Here is a 25,379-nt window from a genome sequence, read left to right as displayed (position 1 = left end):
AATCCATATGTTTTGGACAATTTTAATTAACAAATTGCGATACTTTATTAACGGGGACGATTGCTAAAACACGACCAAAACCGACGGGGGAAGTATTAATAGACGCGTTTTTGGCTCGCTTCCAATAATTCGAATACTTTTTCGCCTTTGAACTATTGATAACAGGACAAAACGCGTCTTTTCATTTCTCTTTCCACATTTTTGGACGGGTTATTGCAGTCGACTTTGGTTTCAAACTGTTTTTCGCGGAAAACTTTTGAACGGGACAAAAACTTGGCACTCGTGTTTGTATTCTTAATGCTGGAATAAGCCCCCATTACTGACACTTAGCATAGACTTTACTTAACTTGGCACCTTAGCCACGATTATACTCCACTTGGCGCATACAATCTGGCATCATAATCAGCGTTGAAATTTATTTTTAAATAAATGTCAATTTGTATGACAAAATGTCAAAATGAAATGGAAACAAACAAGTGGCATCTCAAAATGTAAACGTCACTTAGAACTTACATAGAAAATCAAAATTCAACAGACTTTTAAGTCAAGTGTTGCCAAGTTTTGAGTAATCAGTAACATGCGATGTTCATTTAACAGAACTGTAAGTGACATTTCTCAAGTCAAGTCAAGTCTATGCTAAGTATCAGTAATGGCGCCTATAATTACGCGTCCTCAGATACCCCAATTCAAGACTTTTGTATAATTTTCTGTAGCACGCATTGTATGTGCAATACATTTTCATACTAAATTCGTTCAAAAAAATTTACCATTACGGCAACCCATATCTGATATTCCGCTCCTTTTTTTGTTTCCCTGCGTCGCTTTCCACGACAGCAACCCCGGTTATTTTGACACTTCGTTCAGTGTCAAACGCATGTTACACGCAGTTTCCACTGAGTTCCACACTAGTTTGATACTGAGCGAAGTGTCAAACGACAGTGTGTTAGAAAGAGAAAGGAATTGTTTCCTTCTCATACATACCATACTTGTAAACCTGTACTATGGTCCGTACGTACGGCACACCTCGGTGGGCAACTGCCGCTTGACACGTTTTTGGTACGTACGTTAGTGAGTAACTGCCGCTTTAGCTGTACGCACATGCTCCAAGTGAAACTGATTTACCTGTCTAGTTAGGTATTGATGTACATCAGAGTTTCTTCTAATAAAATATTCTAAATATTCAGGTAATAGGCCGTTTTCAACTCTATAGATCAAAGTTAGTACATCTCTTTTCACTTCATTTTCTATCGATAACTATCCCAAATCTCGTAACAAATTTTGAACACGTTCAGTATGACAAACTTCAACTGAAAATATCTCCAGACAGAGATAAAATTTTTCTTTTCCGCCATCGGAAATACTGATGTCAAGACGCCTCGTTTATTTATTATTGTTCTCGAGATTAATACGCGTCTTATGACACCTCTCTCGATATTTTTGGTAGCGTATTAGCAGTCGACCCGTCAACTAGACTATTACCTAACTTTCTTTGCTATTTTGCCATTATATTCAACGTTTTCTTTGAAACTCGAACTGTTATCTATAATTACCGCTTGATACTTTTACGGTAGTAGTGCAGTTTAGGGGCCCCACGCTAAAGTTGGGCCATGATTTTGAGTATGGATCCCACCCTCGGTTTCGGAGGTACCCGCGGGTCTTTTTTCGGTTTTTCGTTAATATCTTTTGAACGGGTAAAAAAAGTTAACTTCCGCTTTCGGATTCTTGATCTAGACGTGAATACGCGTCTTTTGATACCTCATTCAAAAAAAAGGCACAATTAGGTAATAGTCTAGTTGAGGGGTCGACTGCTAATACTCTACCAAAAATATCGAGAGAGGTGTCAAACGACGCGTATTAATCTCGAGAACAATAATCCGATGCCGCAAAAGAAAAATTTTATCTCTGTCCGCAGATATTTGCATTTGAAGTTGGCGATTTCCATGTGGTTGTTGTTGTGTTTGTACCCCGAAAAAAAATTGTGCATCACCGTGGCGGTAGCCACGGTTATACCACACACCCGGACTTGGCATGGCGTAGCCCAGGGTTATTTTTTATAATCGCGGCCGAAGGCCGCCAACGCAGAAAGGTATTCTGCGCAAAAATACTATGGATCCGACGCCCGGTTTCGGCGGTACCCGCGGGTCTTTTTCGGGTTTTCGTTAATATTTTTTGAACGTGTTAAATTTTTTATTTTCCGCCTTCGGATTATTAATACTGATTTCAAGACGCGTCGTTCGACACCTCTCTCGATATTTTTGGTAGCGTATTAGCAGTCGACCCCTCAACTAGACTATTACCCACAATTACTACTTTACTTTTGGTACCAAGCCCGACCACCTCGGAAAAGATTTGTTATGACCATGAGGAGTTCCGGGTCACCAGAGCCTCGGTTGTTAATGTAACAGGATTCGCCACGGATAGGTGAGATTGACAACTGGGTTTGGAGAAGTTATATATTGCGCTGGCAACCTGAAAGGGTTGCGTTACACAACGTCTTGAATCTATTTATTCGGATTATTGTTGCCAAGGTAAATAAGCGTCTTTTGATAGCTCTCTCGATATTTTTTGTTGCGTATTAGCAGTTGACCCCTCAACTAGACTTTTTAGTAGATAAATAAATAACTACATATGGAATAAAATTAATATAATCAAGGTGTGATATTATAATGACTAGATTAATATATGTAAATGCAATGAGACAATTTCCCACATTAATGTACCAACATGCGTGCATTCGCACGTGTGTACACCTATACACTACACATGTATGATATACACACCTATCATTCCGCCTATTCAAACATTGCTTTATCATTTATTAAATAAGAACATATCTTTATACCTTTCAAGAGTATATCGAAGCAACAAAACAAAGAATGCCATTGGAATGGGCCATATAAGGTCCCTATAATCAGCGTGTGTAACATCCGGCCGAGAACCTGGCGCTATATCCTCCCAAGTAGTGTTAGGTGGCAGCCATATTTCGGTTGACCAGAAGTTCTTGCCGATGGCTTTCAAAATATACATATTTTTATTAAGATATATAACAAGTCGGAACACAAATTATCTCTTACTACACCTCTCAAAACACACATATTTCCATTCTAAATTTATCGATATTTTAAATGCAAAAAACATTTCGATAAACTGATCGGAGCTTATAGAATGGTTACACGGAATCAAGTTCATTTTCGCGGTTAGGTTCATTATTGTGTTTTATCGAATTGTTGTTGGATAAATAAACTCATAGGCGCATAGTCATATTCAAAATAAAGTAGTTTTTAAATTTAGTTGCAGCTTTTTGACATCCTTTTCCTTGAGCGATCTGTCAAAAAACCCGCAACTAAGGCCATTACTATGTATGTCACTGTGAATGTTTGCGTCGAATTCACTCACATTCACCCAGAATTCGTATTTTACGGCGTTATCTCGGCGTTATTGTATTGCATACAAGCGGCGGACGGACGTGTACTTTTAGAGTCTTTAAAGAAAGCGAAAATTCTTAAGTTCTGCGCGTTAATAAGCTCACAAAAGTAGTGTAAACAATAAAGTTACAGCAGGTGATGTACCAACATTCAAAAAATAAAGTGTTTTCGTATACAAATAAACATTAAAGTGAAATTTTCAATTGGTATTGTGCTAAAATATATTTTGCTTGTTCAGTTCGATATATATATATATATGTATGTAACAGTGAAAACAGAAAAATAAAAGAGAATGGAGGTGTGCGAAAAATGCCACAAAAAAATTAAGGGGGAGACAGGTGTACGATGTGAGGGTGTGTGTGGTAAAGTGTATCACAAAACAATTGCATGTGCATCTATGGACGAATATAGCATGAACTGCTTGCAAGGCTGCCAATTTTTAAGATTTATGTGCGATGGTTGTATGACATATATCTCCAATGTAGATGATGCCCTCAGAGAAATACTTTCCATTTCAGAAATTAACAAAGTAAATTTAAGGGAGCAAAAGGGTGAACTTGAAAAAATGTTGAATGAACACAAAAGGGAGATAAGCGCATCCATAACGCACAGCGAAAGAGAGATGAAAAGAATTGTGGATAATATAAACAGGGTGAACACGGAAAAATTAGAGTTGATTAAACATGTAGAGAGTCTTTGCAAAGCAAACAAAGAAATGCTTAATAAGATCAATACCCCAAATGAAGCGTTTAATAAGCAAAAGGAGGAAATTATAAGAGAGGTTAAAAAGGTTGCAAACCAAAATAAAGCTGTTACTGCTAAGGAAGTCAATTCATATGCCAATATTACTAAGGAAATTCCTCCAATAGTAATTAAACCCAAGGTTAAACAAGCATTAGAGAAAATAAAAACGGACTTGAATAAAATAGATCCATCCAATTTGAATATAGGTAGGGTACAATAATTATTAGTGCGAAGTCAGCTAGTGATAAGGATAAAATTAAGGACACTCTAACAGAAAGGCTAGATAAAAATAAGTACAACATAGCTGAACCGAAAATATATTTTCCTAAAATCATGGTGACTAACATTAGTACTGAGCATCCTGAAGAGGAAATAGTTGGTAAGATCACCAACCAAAATGAGTTTTTGCGAGATGCTAAAATGAAATGTGTAAGAGTTATCAAATCAAGGAAGGAAAACAGAGCCTCATATATCAATGCAGTCATTGAGATTGAGCACAAATACTATGAAGACGTGTTGAATGCAAGAAAATCAATATTGGTTGAGACCGCTGTCCAGTTTACGATGTTCAAACTGTAAAAATATAACATCTTTGCTTAGGGTTTAACCATATAGCGGCTACTTGTACACTTAAACAGAGGTGTAGTAAATGCAGCGGGGAACATAAAGTCGAAGAATGCACAGAGAGTGCACCCCTAAATAAATGTGGTAATTGTATAGATAGTAACAATCGGTTAGGTTTAAATATTAATACAGAACACAACATCATGAGTCATGAATGCCCAGTTTATTTAAGGAAACTTAAGCTGGAAAGACAACGCGTGGGCTTTTAGCCACCAAAACTAGCTGATCGGGGGATGAAAGCTTTTAACTTACAGTGCATTTACCTAAATATTTGTAGTTTTCTAGCCAACAAACCTGAACTCGAAAGAGTTATAGAAGAGTTAGATCCGGACATCGTTCTATGTTCAGAAGCATGTATAACACCGGATGTTAGTGATGCGGAAATAAACATTCCTTATTATACAATGGTTCGTTGCGATTCTCATAGTAGACACACAGGAGGTGTAGTCTTACTATTAAAAAAAGGTATCGAGTACAAAGTCAGGTATAATAGATCTATTGATTTAAATGTTTGGTGCGCTATAATTAAATTAAAAAAGTTCGACGTTAAATGGCAAATAGGTGTGTTGTACCATTCTCCAAGCTCTAGTGATATCGAATTTTTAAATCACTTGGAAGCTATACTTTCTGAGGAACTGGAGAGTGGTACAAACTCCTTGTTAATTGGGGATTTTAACATTAACATGAATGTTAATACCGCAACGAGTTCTAAGCTCAATGAGATATTTTCACGTAGCGCGATGAGGCATATGGTGAATTTCAATACAAGGATTGCTGAGAGGTCCCAAACGAGAATAGATCTACTATATGCAAATGCTGATGTACTGTCCTGTACTAATCTAGAAAATCACAGAATTTCTGATCACGAAACCATTTCATTTGCTTTCAAAGTGTGTAATTCAAATCCTCTGCGGAGAATGATACCCACAATGTGTTGGAAGAATTATTCTGCTGATAACCTCATTTAGTTATTAAGAAACTATGATTTCAGCGTATTAAAAAATATGCATCTCAATGACTCGGTTGAATATATAAATACCTGCTTATCACACTGCATGGGTTTATTAACATCAGAATAAGACAGGATAGTGAGGTTGAGAAATAAGTGGTACGATCATGAACTGACCGAAATTAATAAATTAAAAATCCAATTGCACTCACAAGCCAGAAGATCTGGTGAATTTTCGGAATATAATACGGTTGCGAAGTATTATAAGAAACTAATCAAAATTAAAAAAATTAAGTATATGGAGAAAAATATTGCCTTAAATTCTGCTGATAGGAAATTAATGTGGAAACACCTCAAGCAAGCAGTAAACTTAACTGAGGTGCGTGACAATATCCTGACAGTGAATGTAAATGGTATAAGATATGAAACACCCGAGGATATAGCTCAAGCATTGAATTCCTTCTTTGTTGATAGTATTGGTGACATAAATCGAGAAATCGAAACTTTGGATAGTGGCGACAGTGTGCAATACACGGTTAGCACATGTCTGAAATTCCAAGAAGTTACGGTTGATGATGTCATATTGGTAGCTAAAAGGTTAAAAAATAAAATCGGAGGAACAAATTTACTATCAGAAGGAGTAATTAAGGATTCGGTGCCTTACATGGGACATTTCTATGCGGATATCATAAATAAATTATTAGTAGACGGAATAGTGCCTGACGCATGGAAAATATCAACAATAGTGCCAATAAATAAGGTAAAAAATTCATTAAAGGCAGAAGATCTGAGACCGACCAACACGTTGCCGAATATCGAAAAAATTCTAGAAACAGTAGTAAAAGTTACTTGGAAATAAATAAAATACTAATTAAAGAACAATCCGGTTTCAGAGAAGGCCACTCTTGTGAAACGGCTTTAAATTATGTAATATCGAGTTGGAAAGAAGAACTAAATCAAAAGAAAAGTATACTTGCGGTTTTTATCGACTTGAAGAGAGCATTTGAAACTATAGACAGAAATATAATGATTAAAAAATTAGAAAAAAATTGGAATTAGGGGCAACGAGCTGCAGTGGTTTCAGAGCTTTTTAGGTAACCGAAGACAAAAAACAGCCATTGAGTCGGTTGTCTCGGAAGAGGTATTGACAGGAATTTGATTGCCACAAGGATCGGTTTTGGCACCGGTCCTATTTAACATATATATAAATGATATATCTTCGGCATTAAAACATAGTAAAATAAGGCTGTTTGCGGATGACGCACTGCTCGAAGTAAGTGAACTTGATATCATGTTAGCTAGGAGCAAAATGCAGGAAGACTTGAACACCCTATACAGGTGGCTTTGTAACAATAAGCTTAAACTTAATGTTAATAAAACCCATTTTATGGTCATATCTAGAGCGATGAATAAGGAATCTTGTAATATCGAGCTAAAAATAATGAACTCAAACATTAACGAAGTTAAAACTTTCAAGTACTTAGGGGTTCAGATTGATAATAAATTAAAATTTAATGATCATATTGATTATATAGTTGTCAAAATAGGCAAGAAAATTGGTTTTTGGAAAAGGTCATGCAAATTTATCAGTAGAAAATACAAACTGAAAGTGTATAAATCCATCATAGAGCCCCATTTCATATATTGTCCCACAATATTCTTTATGGCCAATGTAACTCAGGTAGATAAGCTACAAGTTATGCAAAATAAAGCTATGAGATTTATATTAAACATGAGGTATGATACTCCCATTAATAACATGATAGAATCACTAAACTGGTTGAGTATAAAACAGCTCATATTCTACCACAGTATGAAATTTGTATTTAATATTAAGCACGGTAAATTACCAACATACCTCAGCGAAAAGCTTAGATATGTAAATGATGCACATTCATACGTAATCAGAGAAAACAATAATTTTAGATTACCTCTTTTCAAAACAGAAGTGGACAAGCAAAATATATTTTATAAGGGCCTGAAATATTTCAATGAACTTCCCAATCACATAAAAAGTAGTAATAACTTCAATACCTTTAAAAAAAGTTTTTTTGGAGCATTGTAAAACCCTTCCAATAAGATAAAGTTTTTTTTTTTTTTTTATTTTTTACAAGACATACCGATACTGGAGCGCGAAAAGGGAATGGTAATACTGGTAGCAGCAAAATACAATGCACCCGGCCCTAAGGAAAAGAAAATCACTCGCCACCTGTAACTCCAGACAGTTCCAACAACAAATGTCGCTGGAATTCGATATTTTCAGCCTATATTTCCTGTTGCTGATCGGGATCACTCGCATTCTGACAGCATTAATATAACAATAAAATTATATGATGTGTAACCAAAATAAGGTCAAACAAAAGTTGGAGCAGGGGGATTGGAAACACGTCCTTTTCAACCTCCCAATATATTTTGAGATGTGCTGATCGGAATCTTAATGCGTTCCGACAGCGTCTTTACTAAACAAAGTTGAGGGGTGATTGGGTACACTTCAATTTCCAACATCCAAAGACATGTTTAGCTGTGTTGATCGGAGACCAATACATTCCGACAGCTTAAAATACAAATATAATTGAAAAATATAATAATGAATTGTACTTAGTAGTTTAAGTTTTAGGCCTAAACAGCTGTAATAATAAATAAATTAAATTAAATTAAATATCTATAAATCTTATAAAATAAAGTCGCTAAATGCCATGTATGCACATAACTTCACACAGAATGCTCCGATTTTAAAACGGTTTTTTGCATTTGAAAGCTTAGCTACGTGAGATGGTACAGTTAATATAATTTGAAGATATATATTATAGGGGCGTGGCAAATTGCCAAATTGTAGTAAAAAATCATAAAATTTTTCTTTACACAGCTATAACTCATAAGCGGATGGATGGATTTAAAAAATTCTACCTTACAGTAAAACTTTGAAATATTTACCTTCGATCTGCATCAAAAAAAATACTTGATTCCTTTCTTATATCAGCCAAATTGTTTAAACAAAAGTAACATTTTTACCAAAAAATGTGTTTGTGTAGTTGTTCGCTGTGAACTGTTCGCGCTAATTGCTTTTGAGTGAGGATGATGCGACACATTCATACGTACATATATGGCATTCGCTGCGTTATTTAACTTCGGGCGTAGGTTTATAGGTATGTGTGGATGTACATCACTACATAGTATAAAACAAAGTCGCTTTTTCTGTCCCTATGTCCCTTTGAATGCTTAAACCTTTAAAAATACGCAACGGATTTTGATGCGCCTTTTTTAATAGATAAAGAGTGTTTGAAGAGGAAGGAACGGATGAACATATTTGGCTGAAAATTGGTGGAGGGGTAGCTTAGAACCAGGAGACAGACATAGGATAATTTTTATCCCGTTCTGGCTAGGGTCTTGAGATAAAAGCGTGGACCTGGGTAATCCTGGGATATGTTTGTACAATATGGGTATCAAATGGAAGCTGTTTATGAGTACTTTGGTACGGGGTCTCGAGAAATAAGCGAAAACGTGGACGCTGGTACCCCTAGAATGTGTTTAAGAATATGGATAACAAATGAAAGCTGTTGATGAGTGCTTTAGTACAGGGTGGTTTTCATACCTATTGGTGACTAGGGTCTCGATATTGAGGCCAAAACGTGGACCCGGGTACCCCTAGAAAGTGTTTATGCAATGTGGATAACAAATGAAAGCTGTTGATGAGTGCTTTAATATATGGTAATTTGCATACCTCTGGGTGACTAAGGTCTCAAGATATAGGCCAAACCGTGGGCCCGTGTACCCCTAGACATAGTTTATACAATATGGATATCAAATGAAAGCTGTTGATAAGTACTTTAGTAAAGGGGTACCCATAGAATGTGTTTATGCAATATGGATAACAAATGAAAGCTGTTAATAAGTGCTTTAGTAAAGGGAAGTTTTCATATTTATTGGTGACTAGGGTCTCGAGATATAGGCCAAAACGTGGACCCTGGTACCCATAGAATGTGTTTATACAATATGGATAACAAATGAAAGCTGTTGATGAGTGCTTTAGTGCAGGGTAATTTTCATACCTATTGGTGACTAGGTTCTCGAGATTGAGGCCAAAACGTAGACCCGGGTACCCCTAGAAAGTGTTTATACAATATGGATAACAAATGAAAGCTGTTGATGAGTGCTTTAATATAGGGTAATTTGCATACCTCTGGGTGACTAGGGTCTCAAGATATAAGCCAAACCGTTGGCCCGTGTACCCCTAGGCAGAGTTTATACAATATGGATATCAAATGAAAGCTGTTGATAAGTGCTTTAGTAAAGGGTAGTTTTCATATCTATTGGTGACTAGGGTCTCGATATATAAGCCAAAATGTGGACCCGGGTACCCCTAGAATGTGTTTATAGAATATGGATAACAAATGAAAGCTGTTGATGAGTGCTTTAGTACAGGGTAGTTTTCATACCTATTGGTGACTAGGTTCTCGAGATTGAGGCCAAAACGTAGACCCGGGTACCCCTAGAAAGTGTTTATACAATGTGGATAACAAATGAAAGCTGTTGATGAGTGCTTTAATATAAGTGTTTATACAATATGGATATCAAATGAAAGTTGTTGATAAGTGCTTTAGTAGTTTTCATATCTATTGGTGACTAGGGTCTCGAGATATAGGCCAAAACGTGGGCCCGTGTAACCCTAGACAGGGTTTATACAATATGGATATCAAATGAAAGCTGTTGATGAGTGCTTTGGTAAAGGATAGTTTTCATATCTATTGGTGACTAGGGTGTCGAGGCATAGGCCAAAACGTGAACCCGGGTACCCCTAGAATGTGTTTATACAATATGGATAACAAATGAAAGCTGTTGATGAGTGCTTTAGTACAGGGTAAGTTTCATACCTACTTGTTACTAGGGTCTCGAGATATAGGCCAAAACGTTGGCCCGTATACGCCTAGACAGAGTTTATACAATATGATTATCAAATGAAAGCTGTTGATGAGAGCTTTAGTAAAGGGCAGTTTTCATACTTATTGGTGACTAGGGTCTTGAGATATAGGCCAAAACGTGGACCGGGGTTCCCCTAGAATGTGTTTATACACAATATGGATAACAAATGAAAGCTGTTGATGAGTGCTTTCGTAGAGGGTAATTTGCATACCTCTGGGTGACTAGGGTCTCAAGATATAAGCCAAACTGTTGGCCCGTGTACCCCTAGGCAGAGTTTATACAATATGAATATCAAATGAAAGCTGTTGATGAGTGCTTTAGTAAAGGGCAGTTTTCATATATATTGGTTAGTAGGGTCTCGATATATAGGCCAAAACGTGGATCCGGGTTCCCTTAGAATGTGTTTATACAATATGGATAACAAATGAAAGCTGTTGATGAGTGCTTTAGTAAAGGGTAGTTTTCATACATATTGGTGACTAGGGTCTTGAGATATAGGCCAAAACGTGGACCGGGGTTCCCCTAGAATGTGTTTATACAATATGGATAACAAATGAAAGCTGTTGATGAGTGCTTTGGTAGAGAGTAATTTGCACACCTCTGGGTGACTAGGGTTTCCAGATATAGGCCAAAACGTGGGCCCGTGTAACCCTAGACAGGGTTTATACAATATGGATATCAAATGAAAGCTGTTGATGAGTGCTTTGGTAAAGGATAGTTTTCATACCTATTGGTGACTAGGGTGTCGAGGCATATGCCAAAACGTGAACCCGGGTACCCCTAGAATGTGTTTATACAATATGGATAACAAATGAAAGCTGTTGATGAGTGCTTTAGTACAGGGTAAGTTTCATACATATTTGTTACTAGGGTCTCGAGATATAGGCCAAAACGGTGGCCCGTATACGCCTAGACAGAGTTTATACAATATGATTATCAAATGAAAGCTGTTGATGAGAGCTTTAGTAAAGGGTAGCTTTTATGGAAACGCATCTACGATGGAAGCAGTAAGGAAGGCGGTCGGCATGATGTGTTGGTGCACAGTGGCTAGTCATTGTCGGCTGGGGCGGGTCCTTGCCAACCTTACTGTTCCTACGCCATAAGCAGAAAAAAGTTCCTATCATGCCTATCAAAACTGAAAGCTGTCAAAATCAAAAACCCTGACAGAAGCGCAGAGACCGACTCAAAACGCTTATCAATACAAAATAAAACAACATCCGGCCGAACCGGATGTCACGGACCGACCGTTAACATTCAAAAATTTAAATTCAAATTCAAAAAAAACTGACGCAAAAAAAACTACCGAACCGGACATGGCCGGTTACTAACGCTGAAAATCAAATTCAAAAAAACTGCTGAAAAATAAAATTGCAAAAAAAAGCTGAAAATTAAAACGAAAAAGAAATGGGCCGAATATACAGAGGTGCGCCGCAGTTTTGTTGCGACGCCCGGTGCTTAGCCCACCCTCAAAAACCATGGCCACCGACGCACCTAATTTTCGGTGGCCCCTTACCTGTATGCCCTAAGTGCCTTCTAAACAAATAAGGAAGTCAGCATTCCCATTTTAAATACAATTTATTTATAATTCATGGCAATTACTACTTATTCCTTATGATTATGATTAAATAAGTTAATAAGTTTAAAGGTAGGTACGTTAAAAGTGAATGAAATAATGCCGTACAAAAAAAAAGGAGATTCACCAAAAGTGATTAGTAACATAAACACCTATATTTATATTTCTTTCTTTTGGCGTAAAACTGGTTTTAAATCAAGGTAATATTTACTTTGTGTACTAAATTCAAGAATGATTAGACCATCACAACTTAAATGTATGCATGTATATAAATGGAAGCTTCCTTATACTTGCTCACTTCGTTGTGGGCATATGTAGAATATCATTGTTTTTATTTTTAAATTCCCTCCTTAATAAAATTTCGTAATGGAGGCAGAAAAAAAAATTTCATTCGACAACTAAACTAGTAAGGTCATTGTTAACTTTTGTTTCATTTAAGGATATGTGCAAGACTTATTATTAATACAAAATTAGATGTTAAAATTTACAGTGATGCTCACTAAACTAGCACTCTTGTTCTGTACATTCAAATTTATAGTAGTGATCACCGAAGCTACACTTTTTTTTATTCTTTACAACAGTCAAAACTTTTTATCCAACTGGTATATTACTTTAATATAATAATGCCGAGCTGATAGCCATAGCGGCTAGTGCTCTTTTTGCGTTATTCTTAAAATTTATTTTAGACCTAAATATATAGAGATAATAATCGTAAAATAGCTAATGAAAAGTCCCAAATCTAGTTAACCATATAAAGCTCGTAAACATACGTTGAAACCCATCAAATTTACGAGATTTCCAAGGTTAATGATTAACTATCATATATATAATTTCGTTCCATACAACAATGAGAATTTGGCTTTGAAAATGATAAAAATTGCGTATCATTTTTGCTGCAATTTTATTGCTCGCAGGTGTATGTACGACATCCTACATTCTACGAGCCTTTACATATTACAATCTAACCCACGGTTCAAAACAATTTATCTAACCTTTTAACTCGGTAAAATATGTCGAATACAAAATCAAAACATTTACAAGCGAATTATCTAAATGTTGTACATAGTTTTGCTTGCTTTAGCTATATGACCATTTCATATAGGGTGGTGTGTATGCTTTGGTTATTCCTCATCGACCTGGTGCCGGTGGCAAACCTTCTTGGTTTCGTAAAAAAAACTTGTAGAGCTATTCATAAATCACTCAAACGTAGGCAAAATATAAAGGAACGGACTCACCGCTTTACCCGCTGATATTCACTGTAGCAGTTGGCCTGGCCGCAGGCCTAGGTTCGCTGCCCGGTGGTTGTCACGGTAGCCGATATATTGTAGCCCGTATGGTCGTAGCTGATAAAGATTCGGCTATATTGTTGTAGCCGTTACAGTCGTAGCTGATAGGATTGCGCTAGTATTATTATAGCCGTTATAGTCGTAGCTGATAGGATTGCGCTAGTATTATTATAGCCGATATGGACGTAGATGATGAAGGTGCGGCTAGTATTGCTGTCGGTGGTACCGCCTGTTGTAGGTGTTACATTAGTGGCCGCAGGCCTATGCTCGCGGCTCCGCTGTGTGCGTTGCAGCTGGCGGTGGCTGTACGTCTGGTGGTTGTGCGCTCGTGGTTGGCGCTAATGGATGGGTTGGGGGAGATACTACTGATGGTGACGCCCGTGATAATAGTAGGCGCCGTTGGTGGTGTCGAACGCTTTTCCGCAGGTGGTAGTATTCTTAGTAAACGTAGAGGAAGAGGTTTATCTCGCTAAGTATGACTGCGAACGCCGACCTACTTCAACTGGACCTTGTGTCCACACAACATAACCTGTACAGCGTTTATTATCACCCAAAATAGCCGCGTAAAGCGAGATTTATCGCAAAGAACTGTTTCGGTGATTTGCGCTATTGACTCTTTCCTCGTTTTTAGACAGTTCCTTGGGTAAGTGCACAGCCGGCGAGGATGTTTTTCGATTCTTAAAATTTTTACGTACCTCCACACACTTATCTTGCCGGAAACTCAATCCCCTCCTTTTCGCTAGTGATGGCCGGTCTATCTTTTCCTTGTTTTTCGATATTTTTTTATCGCAACTTTCGCCACATCGCTAGGTGTGTTCGCGTGAACACGCTCCCAAGTGGATCGTAGCCGTGGACCGTAGCAGCAGACCGTAACAAACCTGCTTCGCTTTGAAGACCTGACGATGAAGCGAACAGGAAACCGGATCATCTGTGGGAAGCTACTGCCAGGGATCTCCGACGACAAGCAACGTGGGGCACGACTCACCCCTGAGATAAGAGTCTCAAAGTCCTACTACGAACTGTCCGGGCAACATAGGTCCATCAAAAAAACTAAGTCAAGTTGGGAATTAATTCTGTTTCCTAGTTTAAAAGGGCTTTGCGGCAATTAGAAATTTGTTATGGAGAACTCGTCAAAACTCCGAAAGATGATTTCTAGTGGGTATCGCTCCCACAGGAATGCAAAACAAAAAAGTGTAGACACTTTGATCTGGAGAACTCGTCCAAACTCCGAAAGGTTAGTCCGACCTAAGCGTGGACTGCCAGGGTGTTCACAGTGCACGGTGAGTACGCGTGTGAACAACCTATGAGGTCATTGCTCGGGGAGAATACTGGGCGAGATGTCCCCGACCGCCAAAACGCCCAGACAAAAAAAAAGTCCGATTGGTAGATAAAAAAAAAGATCCAATTGTAATTTAGCAAAAGAAACGCCCTTGTTGGTTCATTGCGGACGAATATCCGAAGCATGGAAGCGACCTATCAATTTCCCGTTTAGGTCTTCGAGATCATACAATGCATTGCCTATTTTTCGGAGCACACGACACTTAAGGTATTTCGGCATGAATTTGGCGTTAATACCCTGTTTAAAGTTACTTAAGGCAAAGTTTCTTCGGAAAACTTCCTGACCTTCCTTGTAGTTGACTTGCCTAGAGCGCTTGTTATAGGTGGTTACTCCCCTATCCTTGGCCTGATCTAAATTTCTACGGATCTGCTCACGGATATTAGTCAACTTGTCAGCTCTGCTTACTACCGTAACTTGGTCTTCCCGAAGGCTGCCGAGCTTCGCTAAAATTTTGTACGTTGCGGCATGTTGGACCATATTTTGGCCATATAATGCAAAGTATGGAGAACACTGAATCGCCGTATGAAAATCACTTCTCAGAACTGATAAAATTTCGGGTATATGCTTATCCCAATCGGTGTGGTCAGGCTTATCCTTCAGAAAAATCCTAATCTTAGAAACAAATTCTCTATTGACGCGTTCGGATGCGTTCGCTTGGGGAGAATATAGCCCCGTCCTCACGTGCGTCACCCCGTAATTTACTAAAAATTGGTTCATTTCCTTCGAGATAAACTGTTTACCATTGTCACTGTGAATAAACTCAGGAACCCCTACAGCCGGAAAAATTTCTGAAGCGAAGTAATTTAGGACGTTAACAGTGGTGGCTCTCTGCATGGGCTTTAGCCAAACGTATTTTGAAAAATGGTCTAATACTATAAAAAGAAATTGAATACGCCGCTTGGATCTTGGATACGGCCCTATAAAGTCGCAATATAACCGCTGAAATGGCCTTTCGGATTCAAAGGTACTCCCTATAGGTGGTCTCGACTGCTGATTGGTGGGTTTTACCGTTTTGCAGGTGTCACAACGCTGGACGTAGTCCCTGACGTCCTTAGCCTGCTGCGGCCAGAAGTACTTCTGCCTAACATGTTCTAAGGTTTTCTGCCATCCGCCATGGTAACTCCGGTTAGCGTCGTGTGCCAATCTCACTGCTTCCTCAGTCAACCCTTTTGGCAACCATAAACGCCACAGCGAGTCTTCTTCCCCTTCCATCCCCTTACAAAACTTAACTCTTTTGAAAATTACACCGTCCACAACTCGTAAATCCGGAAGTGATTCCTCGTTTTCGGTGACGGTCCGAATTAAATCTAAATATTCGTTGCTGCTAAATTCGGGAGAGACTAAATCTCCGGGTGTGGTAGTGAAAGTTAACTCGTCAGCATCAAAACGCGACAGCGCGTCTGGTACTACATTCAGGGTGCCCTTACGATGTTCCATTCTAAAATCGTATCTTTGCAGTAAGAGTGACCATCTCGCCGGCCTCCCGCTCAAGTCTTTTTGTGTCATCAACCACTTGAGACTGGAGTGGTCCGTAATAATCCGAAAAGGTAATCCTTCGACATAGGGTCGGAAACGCTTCACGCTGATTATGGCTGCAAGACATTCCAGCTCGGTTACCGTGTAATTGCGCTGAGCATTATTCAATTTTTCCGACACAAACGCGATCGGATGCTCAGCGCCCTCGTCATCGACCTGGAACCACACTCCGCCAACACCTATTTTGGAAGCGTCGCATTGTATCAAGAATTCCCTTGAAAAGTCTGGTTGGGCCAAAACAGGGGCGGAACTCAAAGCTACTTTTAGCTTTTCGAAGACCTCTATAGCTTCAGAGGTAAGCTTGAACGGGCCTGCTAACTTACGGAGACAGTCGGTCAAGGGACCTGCCAAGTCAGCAAAATTGGTAATAAACGCCCTGTACCAATTCGCCATGCCCACAAACCTACGCACTTGCCGAGGGGATTTAGGGATCGGGAAGTTTTGCATTGCTTCTATTTTTCCCGGATCCACTTTCAGACACCCGCTGCCTATCAAGTACCCTAAGTAGCATATTTCCTTCTGACAGAATTTACTCTTCTTCACGTTTATTGTCAGCCCTGCGTCTCTCAAACATTGGGCCACTTCCGCTAGCAATTTCAGGTGGTCTTCAAAATTAGTGCTGCATACCATCAGGTCGTTCAGATAGACAAAGACGTTCTCTCGCAAACGCGAAGGGATTGCCTTGTCCATCAGCCTACTCATAGTCTGCGGTCCATTGCACAGACCAAATGGCATTACTTTGAAGTGGTACAGAGGCCTCTCCGGAACTGCGAATGCTGTTTTTTCCTTAGAGGACTCTGTCAATTTGATCTGGAAGAACGCGTCCTTCAGATCAATGCCACTAATAAAATGCGTATCTTCCAGTCTGCTCAATAAGCCGTTGAAATGAGGCAGGGGGTACGAGTCTTTCTTAGTCACTGCGTTGACCTTCCCGGAATCTATGCACAGCCTAACTTTACCTGGCTTCCGGACCAGTACTACAGGAATACACCACGGGGAGTTTGATTCTTCTATAACTCCTAATTCGAGTAACCTGTATAGTTCGCTAAAAGCTTCGGCTTGCCTCGGTGGCGAAAGAGGGAAATGTTTGCTTTTTATGGGAACTGCATCACCGGTGTCAATGTGATGCTCCACTAATTTAGGTTGCCCTAGGCCTAACTTCTCGTACGAAGGAAACGTCTCGATGACCTTTTGTAATTCTAATTTCCGGACAATTCATGGAGGTTGAGTTCCTCTTGCTTTTCAAGTCTGATCTCTATGCACCCTACGCTTGGGAATATTTCGGGAGCTAACGCAAATGCTCTCCAAAAATCTACCCCGAAATACGCTTCTTGGAGCAATGAGGGAACAAGGTAAAAACGAATAACCTTGGTGATATTTTTGAAGGTGACTGGTAGGGATACTGAGCCTAAAATATTTGCTTGTTGCCGCGGTATATACGAACGCATGTAAGAGCTGATAATCGAAGCCGTTATCCTTTAGGAATTCTAATCCATTTTTCCCTAAGATGGAGACGTTGGCTCCCGAGTCCAACAGCCCTACAAGAAAGCTATCTCTAATTTTAGCCTTTACTAGAGGCCTTTCATCCTCTGTAAGCGTTAACGTGGTGGCTTGCAGCAGTCTACGCTCCTGTACTCTCCTGTGGTATCTCTTCCTACACTTCAAAATATTGTCCGATACCGGGTATTGTTCGAAAATGGTATGTCTTATTTGTTCATACCTATGTTCCCTTTCTTCTAGGTTTGGTAGAAATTTCGTTTAGCAAGCGACATCCCTATGCTGGCGTTGCAGAATTCTGGTCGGTTCGCCCATCGCGGATGAGGACGTTTGACTCTCGGATTCAGAACTATTCGAACTGTCAGGGTAAGATATTATCACGTTTGAGGGCTATTCTGCTAGGATACTACTGCACCTCGGAAGCGTATCACCTCCATGCAGAGATTCACCCTCTGGTTCAGCGCACGGGACGACGCCTCGAGCACTGGCTGATGTGGGAGCTATGAAGCCGAACGAGGTTCCCCCGCCTTTATCGCTCGGGTACTGGTTTCCCTGCCTGCGATGGTCCCTAGGGCATTTAAGAGTAAATACACCCTTATACCCACATTTAAAACAAAAAGGATTTTTTATGGGTTCCTCACAATATATATAGGAGTGCCCCATTGCCTGGCAATTCCAGCATTGGATTCCCGAATAGTCCGGTCTTCTGTGGCGTCGATATTCCAGCACCTCTATTTGTGAATCCATTTCGCCGTCCTCGCTTTCCCTCCTCATGTCTGGGGTTGTCGCGCGTGCTTCGTTTACATGCCGTCCTGGAAAAGTGGCTCCCAACAGCTTGCTTTCTTTCAGCACTTGTTCACCTCTGCGTGCTACATCGCGTAGATCATGAAGGGTCCTTACATCTGCGTTGAAAAGCATCAGCTTAAGGCTACTGTTGACGTTTCTTTTTATTATGTCAATCAGTAGAAGCTCCGACATTGGCTCTCTTAAGCGGGCGTTCAAGGAGATTATGTCCGTGTGAAACACGCATAGCACTCACTTGCTTTCTGCTTCCGCATGGAGATCTCCATCATGATCTCGTGGTCAGTTTTCAAAATGCCAAACTCTCTTTTCAATGAGTAACACAAAAAGGAATTAGTCGCGTTTGGGTTTTGTTTCGTGAAAAGCCAGTACCATTCTTCGGCCCGCCCGGAAAGAAACAGGTGGAAACTAGCCATTATTTGTTCGTCCGTGCATTGTGTGCGCTCACACAAGGTGTTCAGTTTAAAAAGGAAATCGGCCAAGCTCCCAGTGCCGTCGAACGAGATTTTCCACTCCTGCGGCTTCACTGCTATGCTGCTTGGAGTCGGGTACATTGGTGGTACTACCGTTGGCAATGGGTTACGATCCATCCTACTTGCGTTCCTGTTTTGCTGGTTTGATTGCTGCGCGGATTCGAGAGCGGCGTTGAGCTGGTCCATATTGGTTCTAATTGATCCCATCTCTCTCCGCATTTCCTCCTGCGAAGCCTGGAACAGCTGGTGTAGCACGTCCACCCACGAGCCTCCACGAGTAGCTTCGTTCTGGATCCCTGGAGTATTCGTCCGGTCACTTGCAGCTTCTCTTATATTTCCCATTCCATAATTAGGTGGTAAAGCACCAGCTCCATCTGTAGCGTAGGTCGACACATTGGTCATTAGCCCCGAGATATCATGCGCGTTTAATAGGGGCGCGTTCAATTGACTGTTGCTTCCCGGTCTGTCCAATTTTTCGCGAGGGTAAGTCAGGTCCGGGCCCATACTCGGCCCCGCGGGATCTACATATGGTCCACCTACTGGGGTGTGCACCACCAAGGGACGCCTGGCCTTGGGGAAAACCCCCTATTACTACCGCCCCGGTTCTGGCTCCCACGAAGGCTTCCCGCACTCCCAAACGGAGTAGTTCGGCCCGGTTGGCCGTACGACTGCTCGCGTGACATAATAATTAAAAAAATTTTTTTTGTTAGGTCGTAGTTTGTTAAATCCTAGTATTCGGAAAAAAGACTTTTATTTACTGCCAAACGTAAGGTCGTTAGGGGTTAAGTAAAAGGTCTGAACTCACCCCCTTTCCACCCTATATTTTAGACGATGATTTGTCAAAAAAAATGTGTATATATATATATGCGAAAAAAAATTTTTTTTGTGCGGAAAAAAAATCGCGCGAACAAGTAATATTGTCCTTTGTTCGACTATCGTATCGACAAAGAAATTCAAAGCTGGGAAAAAAAGTAGTTAGTAAAATATACAATATAGGTGGTGATGGGAATGCTGACATCCCATCATTAGAAGTCAGCAGGGCTACAGAAAAAAAAAACACAGATACATTCATACATGTCCCTAGTGCTCCCAACTGCAATGCGAGGGGGTCTTAAGGCCCCCCTCCGAGACTGGTTGGGGCCACTAGGGTCCGCTCCAGGCACACACGGGTTGGTCTCAACACGCCCAGCCGCAACGCAGGGGCAGTCTCCAGGGGCTCGCCCCTGGGACTGGTTGGGGGTGTTGAGGCCGCTCGTCCATTCTTACCGGACACCCCTCCTGCCTCCGCCGCAATGGGCGGAGCGGTTTCGTAGCCGCTCCCCCAGTCTGGTGGGACAGGAAAGGGTGCCGCTGCAGATCCCAGCTCCCCTCGTCATAATCCAGGTGGTATTCGGTGCTACCACCTGAGACGTAGGATGAGCTGGGGTCCGTACAACTCACACACACACTCACACAAGACAACACAAATTCGGCATAAGAAAACTATAACAGTTTAAACATTAAAAGAAAAAAATTCCAATTTAGTGGACAAAATATTTCCAAAGCCGACTACGGACAACATTCCGGCAAACTAAAATCTCCAATTACAAAAAAAACTAAGTGCGTTCAGCACTGCCTCACCGGGTGAATACAAAAGTCCGGATAACTTGACGTAAGGTCCGTGGCTCCGTCAGCCACTGCCCCCGATGACCAGCTCGGAAAACCTGATCTGTCCAACCATCCCACCGCAACGTAGGTGGCAGCTCCTGTGGCTGCTCACTCGGACTGGTGGGATGGTCAACTTCACAGGTTGACCCGACTGACCCTCGCGACCAGCGCCTCAGGTGCCACGTTGGGCGCCATCTGTTATGGAATCGCATTTACGGTGGAAGCAGTAAGGAAGGCGGTCGGCATGATGTGTTGGTGCACAGTGGCTAGTCATTGTCGGCTGGGGCGGGTCCTTGCCAACCTTACTGTTCCTGCGCCATAAGCAGAAAAAAGTTCCTATCATGCCTATCAAAACTGAAAGCTGTCAAAATCAAAAAACCTGACAGAAGCGCAGAGACCGACTCAAAACGCTTATCAATACAAAATAAAACAACATCCGGCCGAACCGGATGTCACGGACCGACCGTTAACATTAAAAAATTTAAATTCAAATTCAAAAAAAACTATCGAACCGGACATGGCCGGTTACTAACGCTGAAAATCAAATTCAAAAAAACTGCTGAAAAATAAAATTGCAAAAAAAAAGCTGAAAATTAAAACGAAAAAGAAATGGGCCGAATATACAGAGGGGCGCCGCGGGTTTTGTTGCGACGCCCGGTGCTTAGCCCACCCTCAAAAACCATGGCCACCGACGCACCTAATTTTCGGTGGCCCCTTACCTGTATGCCCTAAGTGCCTTCTAAACAAATAAGGAAGTCAGAATTCCCATTTTAAATACAATTTATTTATAATTCATGGCAATTACTGCTTATTCCTTATGATTATGATTAAATAAGTTAATAAGTTTAAAGGTAGGTACGTTAAAAGTGAATGAAATAATGCCGTACAAAAAAAAAGGAGATTCACCAAAAGTGATTAGTAGCATAAACACCTATATTTATATTTCTTTCTTTTGGCGTAAAACTGGTTTTAAATCAAGGTAATATTTACTTTGTGTACTAAATTCAGAATTAAGAATGATTAGACCATCACAACTTAAATGTATGCATGTATATAAATGGAAGCTCCCTTATACTTGCTCACTTCGTTGTGGGCATATGTAGAATATCATTGTTTTTATTTTTAAATTCCCTCCTTAATAAAATTTCGTAATGGAGGCAGAAAAAAAAATTTCATTCGACAACTAAACTAGTAAGGTCATTGTTAACTTTTGTTTCATTTAAGGATATGTGCAAGACTTATTATTAATACAAAATTAGATGTTAAAATTTACAGTGATGCTCACTAAACTAGCACTCTTGTTCTGTACATTCAAATTTATAGTAGTGATCACCGAAGCTACACTTTTTTTTATTCTTTACAACAGTCAAAACTTTTTATCCAACTGGTATATTACTTTAATATAATAATGCCGAGCTGATAGCCATAGCGGCTAGTGCTCTTTTTGCGTTATTCTTAAAATTTATTTTAGACCTAAATATATAGAGATAATAATCGTAAAATAGCTAATGAAAAGTCCCAAATCTAGTTAGCCGTATAAAGCTCGTAAACATACGTTGAAACCCATCTAATTTACGAGATTTCCAAGGTTAATGATTAACTATCATATATATAATTTCGTTCCATACAACAATGAGAATTTGGCTTTGAAAATGATAAAAATTGCGTATCATTTTTGCTGCAATTTTATTGCTCGCAGGTGTATGTACGACATCCTACATTCTACGAGCCTTTACATATTACAATCTAACCCGCGGTTCAAAACAATTTATCTAACCTTTTAACTCGGTAAAATATGTCGAATACAAAATCAAAACATTTACAAGCGAATTATCTAAATTTTGTACATAGTTTTGCTTGCTTTAGCTATATGACCATTTCATATAGGGTGGTGTGTATGCTTTGGTTATTCCTCATCGACCTGGTGCCGGTGGCAAACCTTCTTGGTTTCGTAAAAAAAACTTGTAGAGCTATTCATAAATTCACTCAAACGTAGGCAAAATATAAAGGAACGGACTCACCGCTTTACCCGCTGATATTCACTGTCGCAGTTGGCCTGGCCGCAGGCCTAGGTTCGCTGCCCGGTGGTTGTCACGGTAGCCGATATATTGTAGCCCGTATGGTCGTAGCTGATAAAGATTCGGCTATATTGTTGTAGCCGTTACAGTCGTAGCTGATAGGATTGCGTTAGTATTATTATAGCCGTTATAGTCGTAGCTGATAGGATTGCGCTAGTATTATTATAGCCGATATGGACGTAGATGATGAAGGTGCGGCTAGTATTGCTGTCGGTGGTACCGCCTGTTGTAGGTGTTACATTAGTGGCCACAGGCCTATGCTCGCGGCTCCGCTGTGTGCGTTGCAGCTGGCGGTGGCGGTACGTCTGGTGGTTGTGCGCTCGTGGTTGGCGCTAATGGATGGGTTGGGGGAGATACTACTGATGGTGACGCCCGTGATGATAGTAGGCGCCTTTGGTGGTGTCGAACGCTTTTCCGCAGGTGGTAGTGTTCTTAGTAAACGTAGAGGAAGAGGTTTATCTCGCTAAGTATGACTGCGAACGCCGAGCTACTTCAACTGAACCTTGTGTCCACACAACATAACCTGTACAGCGTTTATTATTACCCAAAATAGCCGCGTAAAGCGAGATTTATCGCAAAGAACTGTTTCGGTGCTTTGCGCTATTGACTCTTTCCTCGTTTTTGGACAGTTCCTTGGGTAAGTGCACAGCCGGCGAGGATGTTTTTCGATTCTTAAAATTTTTACGTACCTCCACACACTTATCTTGCCGGAAACTCAATCCCCTCCTTTTCGCTAGTGATGGCCGGTCTTTCTTTTCCTGTTTTTTAGATATTTTTTTATCGCAACTTTCGCCACATCGCTAGGTGTGTTCGCGTGAACACGCTCCCAAGTGGATCGTAGCCGTAGACCGTAGCAGCAGACCGTAACATAGTTTTCATACCTATTGGTGACTAGGGTATCGAAATATAGGCCAAAACGTGAACCCGGGTACCCCTAGAATGTGTTTATATAATATGGATAACAAATGAAAGCTGTTGATGAGTGCTTTAGTACAGGGTAAGTTTCATGCCTATTTGAAAATAGGCTCTCGATATATATGCCAAAACGTGGATCAGGATACCCCTGGAATGTGTGTGTAATATGGATATCAAATGAAAGCTTTTGCTGAGCTTTAAAGTAATTTTCATTGTGATATTCGATTTAGTCGCATCAACCTGGCAATACTGATAAATATGCATGCGAAGCCGAAATAAAGACATGAATTAATAATACCCACATACCTATTTACATACGATTTGCCTGAAATTTGGTATATAAATTTGCCTATATTAGTATTTACGATCCTTTTTCTGGGAGGTAGACCAGAGACGGACTGGGACTGAGACTCGGAGTGGGACTGGGACTCGGAATGGAACTGGAACAAAATAGATACCACCCTCTTGGACTGGCAATAAATGATGAAGAAGAATGAGAAGAATTTGAGATAAGAGGGAAGGAGAAGGAGACTGAGAAAGAGATAGAGTGAGACGAAGATAGAGATAGATGAAGCGAAAAAGACGGAGGGAGGAGTGAATAAAAGATTTAAGAAAAAGTGAAGAGGGGGAGGGCAGAGTTAGACGGACAAAACTTATTAAAATGTATGCAGAACGACCAAATTTAGGGCAGAACAATGTCTGCCGGGTCTGCTAGTTATATATAACGCAAAGCGATGCGAAGAGTCACTTTCACCCAAATGAAACCAAATTCGTATCATATAAGAGCATTCATTCACTTCGGTGACTCTCAGTGACTATCCGTGACTGTAGGTGATTGTCTTACGTTTTTTCGTATTATATAGCGACGCAAAGTGTCACGAACACTCATTTTTACTGTCAAAATATTCACTTGCTTCTGGGTCGCGTTTGCTTCATTCACTTGGTTTTTCATTGTCGTTTTTTTTATAAATTTTGAGTAAAAATCTTAGCACTTCGGGAAAAAAGATTGAAATTTTCCATAGACATAAAGGTTATATTTCGAGCTTCGTTCAATGTATATTTCGTCAAAAAATTTTACAGGAATAAAAAAAATATAAGCGAAACCTATACAAATTATAGCCAGGGCCAGAACAGTCATTCCTTTTGCAATAAAAGTCCCTCAGAAAAAATGTTGGTATGGCCTAGAAGGTTCAATGTGGTCATATTAAATCGTTCCCGACATGGTCGAGCTTGTACTTTAATGGTGTTTGTTACCGGAACATACCGGATATTTATCCGGTAAAGGACCATCAATAGCACTCCCTGAAACCTTCGGGGAGTTTCTTTATCGCTACAACAACAACAGCAGTTGGTTATGATTTTTCGATAACATGTTTCTAGTGCTAGAATCAAAAATTTTAAAGTGTCCCTACAGGTTTCAAATCCAGATATTTACGAGAATGGATTGGTGAAAAATTCGTTTCACTTGGATGAACCGTATCTTAGTTATAGGGTCGTACTTTTATTCTGTTAATAAAAAATATAAGTTTGGATTTAACTTTTATTGGTAATTCTTTACTTTAGCTCACAACT

At 40.1% G+C, this 25,379-nt stretch overlaps 1 protein-coding gene across 5 annotated transcripts in view; it reads right to left on the bottom strand.

Annotated features, from left to right (window-relative positions):
• schlank (ceramide synthase schlank) overlaps window positions 1–25,379 on the bottom strand; it is a 737,426-nt gene that overhangs the window by 629,905 nt on the left and 82,142 nt on the right. For 4 of the 5 annotated variants that reach the window (XM_067782169.1, XM_067782170.1, XM_067782173.1 and 1 more), the window contains exon 1: window positions 2,843–3,108. The exons of the other annotated variant lie outside the window; for it this stretch is intronic. In XM_067782169.1, the coding sequence (XP_067638270.1) occupies window positions 2,843–3,027 (185 nt within the window). In that variant the 5' untranslated portion in view covers window positions 3,028–3,108. Of the gene's footprint in view, window positions 1–2,842; window positions 3,109–25,379 lie in introns of those variants that run through there. 5 annotated transcript variants of the gene reach the window in all.

The sequence above is a fragment of the Eurosta solidaginis genome, chromosome 4 (assembly GCF_040869045.1).
Source record: "Eurosta solidaginis isolate ZX-2024a chromosome 4, ASM4086904v1, whole genome shotgun sequence".
NCBI classification, from domain to species: Eukaryota; Metazoa; Arthropoda; class Insecta; order Diptera; family Tephritidae; genus Eurosta; species Eurosta solidaginis.
Note: the sequence above shows the minus strand (reverse complement) of the source record. Positions and strands in the feature narration are given on the sequence as shown.